Here is a 16,474-nt window from a genome sequence, read left to right on the forward strand (position 1 = left end):
TCGCTCGGCTCTTTACCCTTAGACAGCAGAACCAACGAGGAGACTCTCATGGATGGAGGCATCAGGTGAGTTTCTAGGCAATTGCTATACACATCCACAAGGATTGGAGCCAGGAGGTCTCTAAATTTCTTATAAAACTCTGCTGTAATACCATCTGGACCTGGTGCCTTCTTCAGACATAATTTATTAATAGCCTCCTTAACTTCCTCCACCGTTAATTTTGCTGTCAAAGGAGAAAAGTCCAGATCATAAGTATCAGGCACTGGAGTTGCCTCCAAGAATTGAGCCATCTTATTTCTATCCAAAACCTTCCTCTGAAACAAGTCAGCATAGTAAGATCTCACCACCCCCAGGATACCCTCCCGTGAATCCTGCAATACACCCTGGGAATCAGTGAGACCTGTGACCATTTTCTTGGCCACCCTCTCCCTGCAATTCTCAAACGGATCAGGGGCCCCTAAGGACCCATAATCTCGCTCAAGAACCAGGGAGGTGTACCTACTGTACTGATACTGCCTTATCTCAGATTTCAGCCGGTTAATCCTTACTCTGTCATCCCCACCCGCCGAATACAATGACTCCAATTCTTTACGCAGTCTTAGGTACTGGCTGTACTTATTCCTCCCTTTATTAACTGACAGTCTCTGCAAGAGGGATCTGATATCCTCCTTGACGTCCTCCCACCAGTCGGTCATGTTATCATAGAAGTCAGCCCTGTCTAGATGAAGCTCCATAAGGGAGTGGATACGATTCTGGACATAAACATCATCCAGGAGACTGGAATTAAGCCTCCACAACCCTCTACCAACGTCCGGACGGGTAGAGACTCCTAGGCACAAGCACAAAGCGAGGTGATCAGAGTAAGGGACAACCTTCTCACTCAGGGCGCCGACAGCCTCAGTAGGACTCACAAACACAAAATCTATCCTACTGCTTCTGTTGGAACAAGAATATGTGAACTTAGGCTGCCGACCTCCCTGTGTGAAAGCGTCAGTCAGCCCTGCCTGTGTTATGATGTTCTGTAGGACCTTACCATCCCTGGTCACTGTCCTGCCTGAGGAACTGTCACCTGATGACAGTATCGCATTAAAGTCCCCTGCCATCACCACTGGAAGAGAAGTGAAGAGGTAAGGCTTGACGTCATTATAAAGCTGGATCCTGTCAGTCACCGTCTGTGGCCCATAGATGTTAATAAGCCGGAGTCGCCTACCATGGATAGTGACTTCCAGAACCAGACACCTCCCCATGACCACCTCCGTCATCCTATGTACAGTCACGTCATTGGTGCTAAACAGGACAGCGACCCCGGCGTAAGGCTCCACAGCCAGTGACCAGAATGATGGACCGGACCGCCATTCCCTCTCAGCCTCCCTCATAAGTCCCAGGGATGTCAGTCGCGTCTCCTGCAGGAAGATGACATCAGTGCCCAGGTATCTAAGATGTTCATATACGGTATGTCTCGTCCTCCTCACCTTAATACTATTCACATTACTCGAGGTTATTGTTAATGAGAACCCGGCCATCACAACACAGTATAAAAGGAGCAGAGTAACAGCCATCATCATGAATCAAAGATGTTCTGACCACCACTGGTGTCCATGTCAGTCTCAACCTGATGGTCTACAGAAATGGGCTTCCTTTTCGGCGGGGGATGGTCCTCGACGTCCCTGTCACATTCAGCATCAATTTTCCTCAACTCGTTCTCATAGTCCTCATCCTTAGACTCTGATAACACCCCATACCTGCCGGACACGACCATCACTTCAGCAGAACCCTGGACCTTCTTGCTAGCACTCTGACCAGAGTCATATTCTGCCTCAGGTTTACGAGAGGACGCATTTTTTTTCTTCCTCTTATTATGCTTAACGTTCCAGTCCTCAGATACAAAGAGTGATGCAGAAGAGGGGCCTACCTGAGGCTGCTGGACCTGAGGGACAACCTCCATGTTCCTCTTTGTACCCTGCTGCTCTGGTGTCACATAGGCGGACTCCTTGTGGGCATCTGAGTTGGTCGGTATCTCTCCTGACATTACATCCTCCTCCTGAGCCTCTGCCACCAGCTCAACTACCTCCTGAGCCTCAGCCCCTGCCATCACATCCTCATCCGGTAACTCTCTGCAGATGTTGTGCCAGGCGTCTGGACAGTCCCTGTGAGGATGGCCCATCTTACCACAGAGGTTGCACCGGACGTCCCGACAATCTGCAGCGACATGGCCAATTTCCCCACACAGGCTGCACTTCACCACAGTACAGGCATTAGCCAGATGACCCTTTCCACCACATTTGAAGCATTTTCTGGGCTGCCCGGGGTAGTAACATCTCCCCTTCTCCCTCCCAATGAAGAAGGAGTTGGGTAGGTGGGCAGTGATATTATTATATTGCCTCAGCTTCACCTGTACCTTCCACCCCATTGTCCAGATACCATCCTCATCCCTGACCTTGGTGAGATCAGAGACGAGGTCACAATGCCTCCGGAGCCACACCTCGATGTCCTGTGGGGGAACGGCCTCATTCCAGAAGGTGACATTCACAGTAACAGTATCTGGCCTGGAAATGGGAACCAACAAAAACTTATTCCAGCCCTCGGTGTCCCTGAACTTGGGATAATGGGCCCAGAATCTGTCCAGATCACCAACGAGCTTGAAACTGACCTCATAGCCCTGCCTGTCCTGCAGATTAGAGACCGCCAGGATCTCATGTACCACAAACCCCATCTGGCGGCACAGCAGCTCCCTCACCACATATCTGCGCTGCGGCAGATCCTCCTTGGGACCTATGTACTTAAAACGCACAACATTTATACGTTTAAACGTCTGGCCAGTATACCTGGCACTAGAGGTGAAGGATGGGGCGCCGCGGCTCCAGGCGTTCCTGGGGGGCACCCGCTGGGTCACACTGGGCTGACTGACAGGGAGAGGATCTGCAGTAGGGGGGGCTGTCACACCTTGTGGACTAGATGGTAAAGGGGGATAGTCACATATGTCATGTACATTAACATGAGCAGCATCATTGTCAGACAGTACAACGTCCATCACAGATTGTGAATCCCCTCCAGCCCCCGACCCCACAGGCACAGCGTCACTATGCCCAGGCTGTGCACCGGCCTCATCAGCACAATCAGTCTCACACATACTGTCCTGCTCCTGTGAGGAGCATGCTGAGACTTGTGGTGCCTCTGCTGGAGTCTGAGGCGTATGCTCCTGTTCAGACTCTACAGGCTGTCCCTGCTGCTGCAGTGGTGCTCCCTCCTGGAAGCAGAAGCGTGCAGCCTGTACCACCGGCCGTGCCTGCTGCTGGGGGGTCTCGTCCTGAACAGTCTCTGACTTTATGTGGGGGGTCCTGGTCTCCACAGCACAGTCTTGTGTATAGGAGGCAAACCGCTCCCGATTCACGTAGGTCTCCTTCAGGGGCCCCATCGCCTCCAGACAACAGTCCATGTCCTGTACCACCCCGGCCAGCTCCACACCCAGCGCATTCAGCCTCATGTCATACGCGGCATTATTATCAGGGTCACCGCTCTTCAGGTGGTAAATAAAGTCTATTTCACTTTGCAGCATTTGTTTATGTGTCTGCAACTCACCCATCTTCCTTACCAGTCCAGGTATCTCCTCTGCCAGCTGCAGCTCGGGCGCACGCCCCGTCTCCACAGCTTCAGGCTTGGCCACAGGTGCAGGGACCTTGAATACAGGCTTGTCAGAGGCCTCCACCACAGATGTCTGCATGGTGGCCTTGCTGGACCCAGGCACTGGGACTTGCTTACAGCTGGCACTGGACTGCGACCTGGTGCGGCCTGAGCTCGCCATGCCGGACACCACATGCTGCTGCTGGAGATTCTCTTGCAGGGTCTGCTTCTCCAAAGATGTCCTCTGTCTGCGGGCCGGAGAGCTGAGCTGCACACCTGATGATGATGGAAGCTGAGCTCCTGGCTGGAGCTGTGCACTGACCGGGGCCTCTCTGGAGGAATCATAAGACTTCACACATTGTTTCTTTTCTTCACTTACTTCTGGCTTCATTACTGCACTTGGAGTTTGTTTTCCTCCCAAAACAGGACACATGGATTCTTTACTTTCTCCTTTCTTGCTGGAGCTTTGTGCAACATTCACAGGTCTCACAACAACTCTGGGGGTGGTATTCCCAATGGAAGAGGCCTGGGAGCCATGTCCCAGTGTAGGCCGGGAAGCCTGGGCCTTGCCTGGGGAGCTTCCCCGCCCAGGGGGGCCCCACCCTGGGCTTGCTCCAGACATCAGGAGAACTGCTCACACACAACCTCACAGCTTGGGGGCAGTATTATAGTAGTTGTATTCTTGTATATAGGAGCAGTATTATAGTAGTTATATTCTTATATATAGGGGCAGTATTATAGTAGTTATATTCTTGTATATAGGGGCAGTATTATAGTAGTTATATTCTTGTATATAGGAGCAGTATTATAGTAGTTATATTCTTGTACATAGGGGCAGTATTATAGTAGTTATATTCTTGTACTTTCTTTTTTAGCAAGCTAACTGGAGAGAAATAGTGAATAAGAAGCTGAAGTTTCCGGTGTCTCTGATCAATGCTATACATGATGGGAACCTTCCTCAGGTTCAGCAGCTTCTACATGTTAGTGACGGGATCCTGCGACAGTTGGACGATAGTGAGGACAGATCATGGCGGGAGGCTCTCAATCTCGCCATCCGTACTGGAAATGAAGAGATTATGAAGACCTTGCTGCATTATGTGAAGTTTGATTTCAGGCAGATCCATGAAGCCCTCCTCGTGGCTGTTGACACCAACCAACCTCATGTGGTTAAGATGTTACTGGATCGATTAGACCAAGAGAAAGGGCTGAAGATGGACATCAAGTCGTTCTCCATGGCTTTCTTTGACAACTCTATTGACAACTCCCGCTTTGCTCCTGGAGTAACTCCGCTCACCTTGGCCTGTGAGAAGGACTTGTATGAAATTGTGGAGATGCTGATGAAGAAAGGTCATGTGATAACCACTCCGCACAAGATATCCTGCACATGTCTGGAGTGCAGCAATGGACGCAAGTACGACCTTCTCAAGTTCTCACTGTCTCGAATCAATACATATAAAGGAATAGCCAGCAGAGCTTATCTGTCCATCGCCAGCGAAGACGCCATGCTGAGGGCCTTCAAGCTGAGTCGAGAACTTAAGAGACTTTCGAGAAAAGAGCCGGAGTTTAAGGTTAGTTCCTTATTTTTAGATTTTGGTTCATAATTTTCCTGATTTGGTAACCAGTACCTCATGTGTATCTGTGCGGGATATTGAGGTTCCAGTTCATGGTAGCCAATAATTTAGTGTCTTATTATCCTGGTGTTTACTGATGTTATGTCCCAGTCCCTGGTGCACTTTGGTTTAGTGTCCCAGTCCCTGGTGTCCAGTTATTTATTGTCCCTTGTGTCTGCTGATTTTGTGTCACGGGCTGCAATTTTCGATGATTTGGTTCCTAGTTTCCGAGTCCTGGTCCAGTGGTTTGGTCCTACAGTCCCTAGTGTCTAGTGGTTTAATTTCCCACTTTGTGGTGTTAACATGTTTGGTATCCCCGTCCTTGATGTCCAGTTTTTCCCAGCTCTACTGTAGTTTTATGGTACATGCTCTGTTGTCCAGTGGTTTAGATCTTCACTCCCTGGTATCTAGTGGGTTAGTGCTCCATTCTATGGTGTCCATTAGTTTAATGTCCCAATCACAGAAGTCTATTGGTTTCATTCTCTAGTCCTTGGCATCCATTGGTTTAGTGTTTGGTTGGCGATGATTTATTGTTCCAGTTCCTGGTGTTCATGATTAGATTTACCATTTTCTGGTGTCCAGTATATTAGTGCTCCAGACTCAAGGCTTTGGTGCTTTAGAGGTTCAGTCTCTGGTGTCCACTAGTTTACTTTCCCAGTCCCTGTTGTCCAGTTGTCTGATGCTCAAATTCCTGGTGTCTATTGGTTTACTATTCAAGTCATTGGTGACCAATGGTTTAGTGCTCCAGTTCCTGGTGTCTAGTGTTTAGTTCTCCCATCTTTGATGTATGGTTGCTTAGTTCTACAGTCCTTGGTGTCTACTGGTTTAGTGTCCTAATCCCTGGTGTCTAGTGGTCTAGTTTTCCAGTCCCTGCTATCCAGAATTTTAATACTCCAATTTTTAACCTCCAGTGATTTACTGTTTCAGTCCCTGGTGTCCAGTGGTTTAATTTTTGCACATCTGGTGTTTGGTGGTTAAGTGCTCTAGTCCATGGTGTTTAGTGTTTTTGTTATCCATCTCTGGTGTCCAGTGGTTTAGTTCTCAAGTCTCTGGTGTCCAGATGTTTAGTTTTTCCATTTGTGGTGTCTGGTGGCTTAGTTCTCCAGTCTCTGGTGTCCGGTGGTTTAGTTTTCCAGTATCTGGTGTTCGGTGGTTTAGTTCTCCAGTTTCTGCTGTCCGAATGTTTACTTTCCAGTCTCTGGTGATTTAGTTCTCCAGTCTCTTGTGTCCGGTGGTTTAGTTTTCCAGTATCTGATGTTTGGTGGTTTAGTTCTCCAGTCTCTGGTGTTCAGATGTTTAGTTCTCCAGCCTCTGGTGTTCAGATGTTTAGTTCTCCAGCCTCTGGTGTCTGGTGGTTTAGTTCTCCAGTCTCTTGTGTCCGGTGGTTTCGCTTCCCAGTATCTGATGTTCGGTGGTTTAGTTCTCCAGTCTCTGGTGATTTAGTTCTCCAGTCTCTTGTGTCCGGTGGTTTAGTTTTCCAGTATCTGATGTTTGGTGGTTTAGTTCTCCAGTCTCTGGTGTTCAGATGTTTAGTTCTCCAGCCTCTGGTGTCTGGTGGTTTAGTTCTCAAGTCTCTCTTGTCCTGTGGTTTAGTTTCCACTCTCTGGTGTCCGGTGGGTTAGTTCTCCAGTCTCAGGTGGTTTAGTTCTCCAGTCTCTTTTGATTCAGTTCTCCATTCTCTCGTGTCTGGTGGTTTAGTTTTCCAGTATCTGATGTCCGGTGGCTTAGTTCTAAAGGTCTCTGGTGTCTGATGGTTTAGTTTTCTAATCTGTGGTGTCCGGATGTTTAGTTCTCCAGTCTCTCGTGTCCGGTGGTTTAGTTCTCCAGTCTCTGGTGGTTTAGTTATCCAGTCTCTGGTGTCCAGATGCTTAGTCCTCCAGCCTCTTGTGTCCCGTGGTTTAGTTCTCCTGTCTCTTGTGTCTGGTGGTTTAGTTTTCCAGTATCTGATGTCTGGATGTTTTGGTCTCTAGTCTCTGGTGTCTTGTGGTTTAGTTCTTCAGTCTCTGGTGTCTGGTGGTTTAGTTCTCCAGTCTCTGGTGTCAGGATGTTTTGGTTCTCCAATTTCTGGTGTCCGGTGGTTTAGTTCTCCAGTCTCTGGTGTCAGGATATTTAGTTCTCCAGTCTTTGGTGTCCGATGGTTTAGTTTTCCAGTATCTGGTGTCCGGTGGTTTAGTTCTCCAGTCTCTGCTTTCCAGTGGATTAATTATCCAGTCTCTGGTGTCCGATGGCTTAGTTTTCCAGTATCTGGTGTCCGGTGGTTTAGTTCTCCAGTCTCTACTCTCCAGTGGATTAGTTCTCCAGTCTCTGGTGACTGGTGGTTTAGTTTTCCAGTATCCGGTGTCCTGTGGATTAGTTCTCCAGTCTCTGGTGTCTGGATATTTAGTTCTCCACTCACTGGTGTCCAGTGGTTTATTTCTCCAGTTTCTGGTGTCCGGTGAATTAATTCTCCAGTCTAAAGTGTTCCTGTCTCTGGTTCAGAATGATTTCTTCATGGATCATTTTTCCTGTACACCACTTAATGACCAGATATATGTGCTGCTATACATTGCACTGTGTTCCGTCATCTCTGCAGCCCGAGTACCTGAGCCTGGAGGACCTGTGCCAGGAGTTTGCGGTGGAGCTGCTGGGAATGTGCCGTAATCAGAGTGAAGTCACGGCAGTACTCAACGACTGTGGGGACGACAGCGATGAAGAAGAGGTGGACAACCAGGCGTTTGAGGAAGGAATCCCCAACCTTGCTCGGCTGCGGCTCGCTGTACATCACAACCAGAAGCGGGTAACTCTGCATGTGGGACACCGGCATAGACTTGAGAGGGTCTTAACACTAGAAGTCCCAGAAGTTTCGAGCTCCCCCCTGAAGTCCCGAAAGAGGGTCAAATGAACTGAATAGAACTAACTAGAAACTAAATGTCTAAACTCAATGGAAAACAACAACCTCCTGTGGTGTGACAGTAATGGCCGTAATTACAGACCAAAAGACGGTGATTATAGGATATTAGCTAAAATCCTTCAGGTCATTCGACCCGTCTCTGGGTTCCAAAGGTAGAAATGTTAAATTACCCCTCTCTGGGACTTCTAGTGTTAAAGAGATTGTCTGGTAAAAATTTATTGATTACATTGAATAGAGCAGGGCTTTAAGCTCAATTCAACATGCCGACATCCAGAAGTCACCGAGGCAAGTATCAACCAATGGTGGGGGTTGAGTGATGCCGGACCCAACGCATAGGATATTGATGATCTTTTCTATGGATAGGCCTTCAATATGCTGCAATCTTTAGGCCCGCTGTTGTTGCCTATGGCAGTTGTATTGTGTGCAGCCTCCAGTGTGCAGTAGTTTGACCACCTTTGTCTTATTATGTGATGCTTTGCTGATGAATATCTGCTGTTTTATTGCATTTCCTAAATCTTAAACATCTACCCGAGTTTTTTTCCATGGACCATGACTTTACAACTTGTAAATATGTTTAACCGTAGGCAAAAAAAGTTCTCTGGCTCAGAGGTCAAATAGCCGGGTATTGATATGTTCATTAAGTGCACTTATCTCAGACATGTGCTAAGTAAAAAGCAGTGAGAGGGATGAGACATTCTATTTTACCCTCGACAAGAGAATGGACACCCGACGGGGCGATTTCAAGCTATGTCGACACTATGGACCTGCTCTGGACCATTTTTTTTTTTTTAACTATATTTTTGTTCACATTTTTCAATAACATAACACTGGCATAAGCGAATTCAGCATTGTAAATTCAACATTACATTGTCCTGTTTGATCATCCCAAATTCCATACCAATTTTTAAAATCAATAACCGTAACATGGCAAGATAAAGCAAAGGAAAGCAGCGACCCCTTAACCCGTCATTCTTATCATTCCCCCCATTGAACCCTTGTGAACGTGGTAATGACATACAATAAAGAAGTCCCACTCAAATCGGTTATTTCCCCCTCTCCTTTTAGTCACCTTTCGGCCTTTCCTCCCCCACCTCCAAGACATCCAATGTACCCTTCAGTTTTTCGGGGTGATACCAGACTGTGTCTTTGAAAGGTGACATAATCCTGACTATCTCCTCCCGAGTACAATAGGCCAGTATGAATTTATTCCATTTGTTAAAGTGCTGTCGTATTCTATCCGCCCTCCTTTCTGCATCCAATCCTTCTATTTCAAGAAGATGCATGAGCTGACCCAAGATCTCTTCAATCGCGGGGACCCTAGACTCCAACCATTTATTAAGTATCGCTCTCTTGGCTGCCAGAAGTATCACATGTATAAGTCTGGGTGGGTTAGTCATCTTCCCTTTAGTATCGTTCCCCTCCTCCCAATGGTGAAAAATAGCGAACCCAGGTGAGAGCCGAACTTCAAGACCCCACACCTTTTGTATACAACTTTTGATCTGTGACCATAATGGACTCAAATGGGAGCAGGACCACAACCCGTGAAGGAGATCCGTTCCGCTACTCTTACACTTAGGGCAGTACATAAGCCTGTCTGGCTTTGTTGCTGATGGAGGGAGATTAAAACCATAAATTGCCTTGTGCATAATTCTAAATTGGGTTTCTCGCCAATTCTCATTTAAAATTGATTTACGAAGAGCATTCCACCCTCCCCTAATTTTTACCCCCATAGACTGGTCCTCAAATTGTTTTTCCCAAGATTTAAATAAACCTTCCGGGTGCTGTCCTATTAATAGATCACGCATGGCTCCATAAAGAAAAGAGATAGATGATGAAGTTATTGAGTTCTTTACCAGACAATCAAGAGTTACATACTACCTCCTGGGTCACATCATGCAACGGAGTCATAATACGATATCTCACTTGGTCATATTGGATTACTTGGTTAGGCCCCAGGCCATACTGCGCTATAATTTCGTCTCTACTCAACCATCTAGGCTCTGAGGTGTGCAGGAGATGAGCAGCAGTCATTATACCCCTCACCTTCCACTCTTCAGCTTATTGCTTGTCCCCTGCACAAACTCCGGAGTCCCCCATATAGGCAAGTATTTGGATATTTTATGGGGAAGTTTGTAGTTTTTCCTCAACACCTTCCACGCTGCAATCGTGTCTTTAAATAAGGAAGAGTGCTTGATTTTCACTGGGAGATTGGCCTGCCTAGTATGAAGCAATGCCACCAGATCCCAAGGTTGTGCATAGTCTCTCTCAAGTCTCCAACGCTGAATAATGCCTAGAGCCTTTAATCCAATCCAATATATATCTAGTCAAACAGGCTATATTGTAACCCCGAATGTTCGGCAAACTCGGACCCCCATGAACCTTAGATGCCATCAACTTCTTAAGCCCTATACGAGGGCGTTTCCCCCTCCAAATGAAGTGTGAAAAAGCTCTATTTAGCTGGACAATATCTTTATGTTTGAGAAGCAGGGGAAGTGTTTGAAGATGATACATTAATTTTGATATCGACATTATCTTAATTAGGTGGACTCTACCAATTAGGTTCAATGGAAGGTCGTGCCATCTTTTAAGATCTTGCTCTATTTGGCTCAGAAGGGGTGGATAGTTTAGACTATAGAGGGTTGCCGGAACCTTACCTATTTTAACTCCCAGGTATGTGATATATGACTTAGCCACTGTAATTCCTTCAAAAGGGTTCTGCTCCCGTGTTTGAACAGCTCTGGACCATTTTTAGTGTTGGGCATGCTCCATGAGGAGAGGTAGACATGGATTTCACAAGTAGCCACAAACCACTTCCATCCTACCATCTGTATTCTTGCTGGGAACATGCTGAGGTGCTCTCGGCTAAGAAAGTAGCCAAAAATAGCCGGATTCAAAATGCTAAGTCCTGCAACCATCAGTGAGAGTTAAGCGGGCTTTACACACTGCGATATCGCCCGAATTTTGTCGTTGGGGTCACGGTTTTGGTGACGCACTTCCGCAATCGTTAGCAATATAGCTTTGTGTAACAGCGTTCAGCGATGTAAAATCGTCGCAAAAGCGTGATTTATCGCTAATCGGCTACACGGGTCCTAATTCCCAAAAATCGTTACTTCAGCAGTAACGAGGTTGTTCCTCGTTCCTGCGGCATCACACATCGCTGCGTGTGACGCCGCAGGAGCGAGGAACGTCTCCCTACCTGCCTCCCGGTCGCTATGCGGAAGGAAGGAGGTGGGCGGGATGTTACATCCCGCTCATCTCCGCCCCTCCGCTGCGATTGGGCGGCGGTTCAGTGACGTCGCTGTGACGCCGCACGGACCGCCCCCTTAGAAAGGAGGCGGTTCGCCGGTCACAGCGACGTCGCCGGACAGGTAAGTATGTGTGACGGCTCTGGGCGATGTTGTGCGGCACGGGCAGCGATATGCCCATGTCGCGCAACAGATGGGGGCGGGTACGCACACTAGCGATATCGGGACCGATATCGCAGTGTGTAAAGTAGCCTTTACACTGCAAATTGTACTAACAGACAGTTCTAGTTACTGCAGATAGCTAGCAAGTTCAATGACTTAACTCTGTGTAACCCCCAAGCTCTGTACTTCAACTCTGATGTGTAACCCCCAAGCTCTGTACCTTAACTCTGATGTGTAACCATCAAGCTCTGTACCTTAACTGTGATGTGTAACCCCCAAGCTCTGTACCTCAACTCTGATGTGTAACCCCCAAGCTCTGTACCTCAACTCTGATGTGTAACCCCCAAGCTCTGTACCTTAACTCTGATGTGTAACCCCCAAGCTCTGTACCTCAACTCTGATGTGTAACCCCCAAGCTCTGTATGTGTAACCCCCAAGCTCTGTACCTTAACTCTGATGTGTAACCCCCAAGCTCAGTACCTCAACTCTGATGTGTAACCATCAAGCTCTGTACCTTAACTCTGATGTGTAACCCCCAAGCTTTGTACCTTAACACTGATGTGTAACCCCCAAGCTCTGTGCCTCAGCTCTGATGTGTAACCCCCAAGCTCTGTACCTTAACACTGATGTGTAACCCCCAAGCTCTGTACCTTAACACTGATGTGTAACCACCAAGCTCTGTGCCTCATCTCTGATGTGTAACCCCCAAGCTCTGTGCCTCAGCTCTGATGTGTAACCCCCAAGCTCTGTACCTCATCTCTGATGTGTAACCCCCAAGCTTTGTACCTTAACACTGATGTGTAACCCCCAAGCTCTGTGCCTCAGCTCTGATGTGTAACCCCCAAGCTCAGTACTTCAACTCTGATGTGTAACCATCAAGCTCTGTGCCTCAGCTCTGATGTGTAACCACCAAGCTCTGTACCTCAACTCTGATGTGTAACCATCAAGCTCTGTACCTCAACTCTGATGTGTAACCCCCAAGCTCTGTACCTCATCTCTGATGTGTAACCCCCAAGCTTTGTACCTTAACACTGATGTGTAACCCCCAAGCTCTGTGCCTCAGCTCTGATGTGTAACCCCCAAGCTCTGTACTTCTACTCTGATGTGTAACCCCCAAGCTCTGTACGATAACTCTGATGTGTAACCCCAAGCTCTGTGCCTCAGCTCTGATGTGTAACCCCCAAGCTCTGTACCTCAACTCTGATGTGTAACCATCAAGCTCTGTACCTCAAGTCTGATGTGTAACCCCCAAGCTCTGTACTTCAACTCTGATGTGTAACCACCAGGCTCTGTACGATAACTCTACTGTGTAATCTCCAAGCTCCATACCACAACTGACGTGTAACCACCCAGGTCTGTACCTCAACTTTGATGTGTAACCTCCAAGCTCTGTATCTCAAGACTATTGTAGCATCCAAGCCATGTGACTATTTTTATGTAAAACTGCAAACCGTAAACCCTATGTGTAAATTACAGATGATCGGGTCAATTCAAGGGACCCTGTGCCACCAACCAAGTCATTATTCTGCACCCAGCAGACAAGAGCCTTGCAAATTGCCTACAAACTGCCATCAATGATGTTACGTCTCAAAATAGTTGCAAGGGATTCCAACAGGTAGGAGGCAGTTCACAAGGCACCGTCCAAATACTGCAGGACCAAGGGCCTACAAATGTATTTACTTATCTCTGGTGTAAACCTTAAGCTCTGTATTTCATCTCTCACCAATGACGAAGAACTTCTGTACTCTATCCCTCAACACTCATGGGTAAAACCAAAACTTTGTCCTCACTCCTCACTGTCCTCACCTCTAATGTACAACTGACAAGTTCTCTGCCTTTATGTGTAACTGCCACCTCTGTGATTAAAGTATGTTATGTAGCCGCCAATCTTTATATTTCAGCAGTGTAACCACCAAGCTTTACGCCTTTTCCTGAGTGATTCACTCCACCATCCTCAAGTAGTGCAGAGTGCTGAGGTCCACAGGATAAACACTTAAAACTGGCCCTTTAAAAAAACAAACCGCTTACAAGGTACAATATTACAGTCATGGCCAAAAGTGTTGGCCCCCTTGAAATTATTCCAAAAAATTAAATATTTCTTCAAGACAATTATTGCAATTACACATATTTTGTTATAAACATGTTTATTTCATTTCTGTGTATTGAAACAACAAAAAAAACAGAGAAACAAAAAGCAAATTGGACATAATTTCACACAAAAATTGCAAAACGGGTCGGACAAAATTGATGGCGCCTTTCCAAAATTGTGGGTAATCAACTTTATTTCAAATGTGATGGTCATTTAAACTCCCCTGTGCCAAGTAACAGGTGTGGGCAATATGAAAATCCCACCTGAAACCAGATAAAAAGGGGAGAAGTCTCCTCAATCTCGGCATTGTGTGTCTGTGTGTGCCGCACTAAGCATGGAGAACAGAAAGAGGAAAAGAGGACTGTTTGAGGATTTGAGAACCACAGTTCTTGAAAAATATCAAGAATCTCAAGGTTACAAGTTACAAGTCCATCTCCAGAGATCTTGATGTTCCGTTGTCCATGGTGCACAACATAATAAACACATTTACAACCCCTGGCACTGCAGCTAATCTCCCTGGACGTGGACGACAGAGAAAAATTGCTGAAAGCTTGTAGCGCAGGATAGTCCGGATGGTGGATAAGCCTCAATCAATGTCCAGAGAAATTCAAGCTGTCCTGCAGTTCAGGGATATACGTGTCAGTAAAAACTATCTGTCCATATCTGAATGATGTGAAACGCTATGAAGGAGACCCAGGAGGACCCCACTGATGTCACAGACAGAAAAATGCCAAAGAGTAACCAAAATCCTTCTTGGATAGCGTCCTGTGGACAGATGAGACCAAAATATAGTTTTTTTGGTGAAGCCCATCATTATACTGTTTACTGAAAATGAAATACGGCTACAAAGTAAAGAACACAGCACCTACAGGCACACATGGTAGAGGTCAGAGATGTTTGGGGTTGTTTTACTGCTTCTGGCACTGGGGGTCTTGACTGTGTGCAAGACATCATGAAGTCTGAAGATCACCAGGAGATTTTGGTGGGCAATGTAGAGCCCAGTGTCACAGAACTCGACACTACATTGTCCTGGGTCAGGGGTCTCCAGCAGGACAATGACCCCAAACACTTCAAGAAGCCCCAGAAATGGATGGAAACAAAGCACTGGAGAGTCCTGAAGAGGCCACAATGAGTCTGGATGTAAACCCCATTGACATCTGTGGAGAGATCTGAACATTGGGAGAAGAGGAAGAAAAGAGGAAGACAAGAGAAAAGAAGAGGAAGAGAAGAAAAGACTCCTTCAGATATGAGAGACCTGGAGACGTGAGGAAGAATCTGTGGACGGGGAGAGGAGGCGACTGATGGAAGGGGTTTATTCCAAAGTGCGTGCAACCAAATATTAATCTGAGGGGACAACTGTGTCCAGACCATTTGGGGGGTTTTGTATGAATTATGTCCAATTTTCCTCAGTTTTTTATGTTGTTCAAATACACAAAGGTAATAAACCTGTGTATAACAAAATGTGTCAGTGCAATAATTTTTCGGGAGAAATCTTTAATTTTCTGGAACAATTTGAAGGGTGCCAACACTTTTGGCCATGACTGTATATGGGATAGGGGCACAATGCGGACAGATTACAGCTGGCAGCCGTCAGGTTTGTGAATGCAGCTTTAGATGTGAATGGAGGAAGGTAATTGTAAATATCAGATGTTTCGGGAACATTCCTGCTTCTGCTCTGGATGCGCTCGGCCCTCGAGTGGCTCTAAACTTACCCCATTGCGCTATGTGAGGAGCATTTGTAATGATCTCCTTTGCAATTCTCCACCAGTTTGTGGCTCATCCCATTTGTCAGCAAGTCCTGTCCTCCATCTGGAGTGGGAAGTTGTCCGGCTGGAGGGGCAGTAACACCATCTGGAAGCTCTTCATCGCCTGCGCCATCTTCCTCACCATGCCTCTCCTGTGCCTCATCTACTGGTTGGCGCCAAAGTCCAAGGTCAGTAGAACAGTAGAAGTGTATGACTGACTATAAACGCCACATGAGAATATAATCAGCACCAGTCCCCCATAGTATCAATGTCCGGTGTGGAGGTGCATGGCTGACAGGTGACGTACAGTGGCCCAGTAATGATGACGGTACACATGTACTGACCCTCTCGGCAGGCGCTCCCTGTGTGCGGCGACTCCTGGACACAATGAGTGTGACGTCAAACACACAGGTATAATGAGACACCACACCACTAGGTGTTGCCATATACACTAGTGGAGGATATCTGCAGGGGTGTACACTAGATGTCACTAGACACACTAGTGAGGGATAATCAAACAAGCCAGGAATCAGAAGCTGTGAGGTAACATCAGTGACGGAGGGAGAAAGACAAGCCAAAGTCTAAGTGAGAGCCGAGGGTCTGTAAACCAGAAAGTCATGTCAAGAAGCTGGACAAGGAGCTGGAGTCAGGGGAAAAGCCAAGGTTGGGAAGCCAAGAGGACAAGTCGGGTACACGGGAGCGAGAGGATCCGGGATCAAGAAACTAGCCAAAGGTCAGGGAGTCAGGTCAGAGTAGAGGAGGAGGTGGGATGAGGTATGAGGAACAAGGTAGCGGGACAAGATCAGGTCAGTCATTTATGGGAACCAGAGACGTACACTGCCAAATAGGAACTATCACTAGCGGTGTTCCGGGTGAAACAACTCCCAGATAAAGCAGAGCAATCACCCAGAACGAGGCTCCAATTAACAGGCCCTTCCCACACAACAAAAGACTTGACCGGGAACCAGAGGAAAATATTAGGCCCAGCATAGGCTCTGCAGGATAACAGAGCACCGCTAACCAGAATCATGACAATGAGGAACCAGAATTCAGGCAGTAGCGACCCAGATCGCTCTGATCTCAGGTCTGAATTAACCTGGGGTCTGATTTGT

General features: G+C 47.1%; 1 protein-coding gene across 1 annotated transcript in view; it reads left to right on the forward strand.

The window, feature by feature from the left end:
• Window positions 1-2,605: 2,605 nt before the first annotated feature.
• Window positions 2,606-16,474, forward strand: part of LOC142290091 (short transient receptor potential channel 2-like) — a 30,880-nt gene continuing 17,011 nt past the window's right edge. Inside the window, exons 1-4 of the mRNA XM_075334026.1 lie at window positions 2,606-2,665; window positions 4,497-5,189; window positions 7,804-8,007; window positions 15,386-15,550. Coding sequence (XP_075190141.1) covers window positions 2,606-2,665; window positions 4,497-5,189; window positions 7,804-8,007; window positions 15,386-15,550 — 1,122 coding nt within the window. The remainder of the gene's footprint in view (window positions 2,666-4,496; window positions 5,190-7,803; window positions 8,008-15,385; window positions 15,551-16,474) is intronic.

This window comes from Anomaloglossus baeobatrachus, chromosome 2, assembly GCF_048569485.1.
Source record: "Anomaloglossus baeobatrachus isolate aAnoBae1 chromosome 2, aAnoBae1.hap1, whole genome shotgun sequence".
Taxonomy (NCBI): Eukaryota; Metazoa; Chordata; class Amphibia; order Anura; family Aromobatidae; genus Anomaloglossus; species Anomaloglossus baeobatrachus.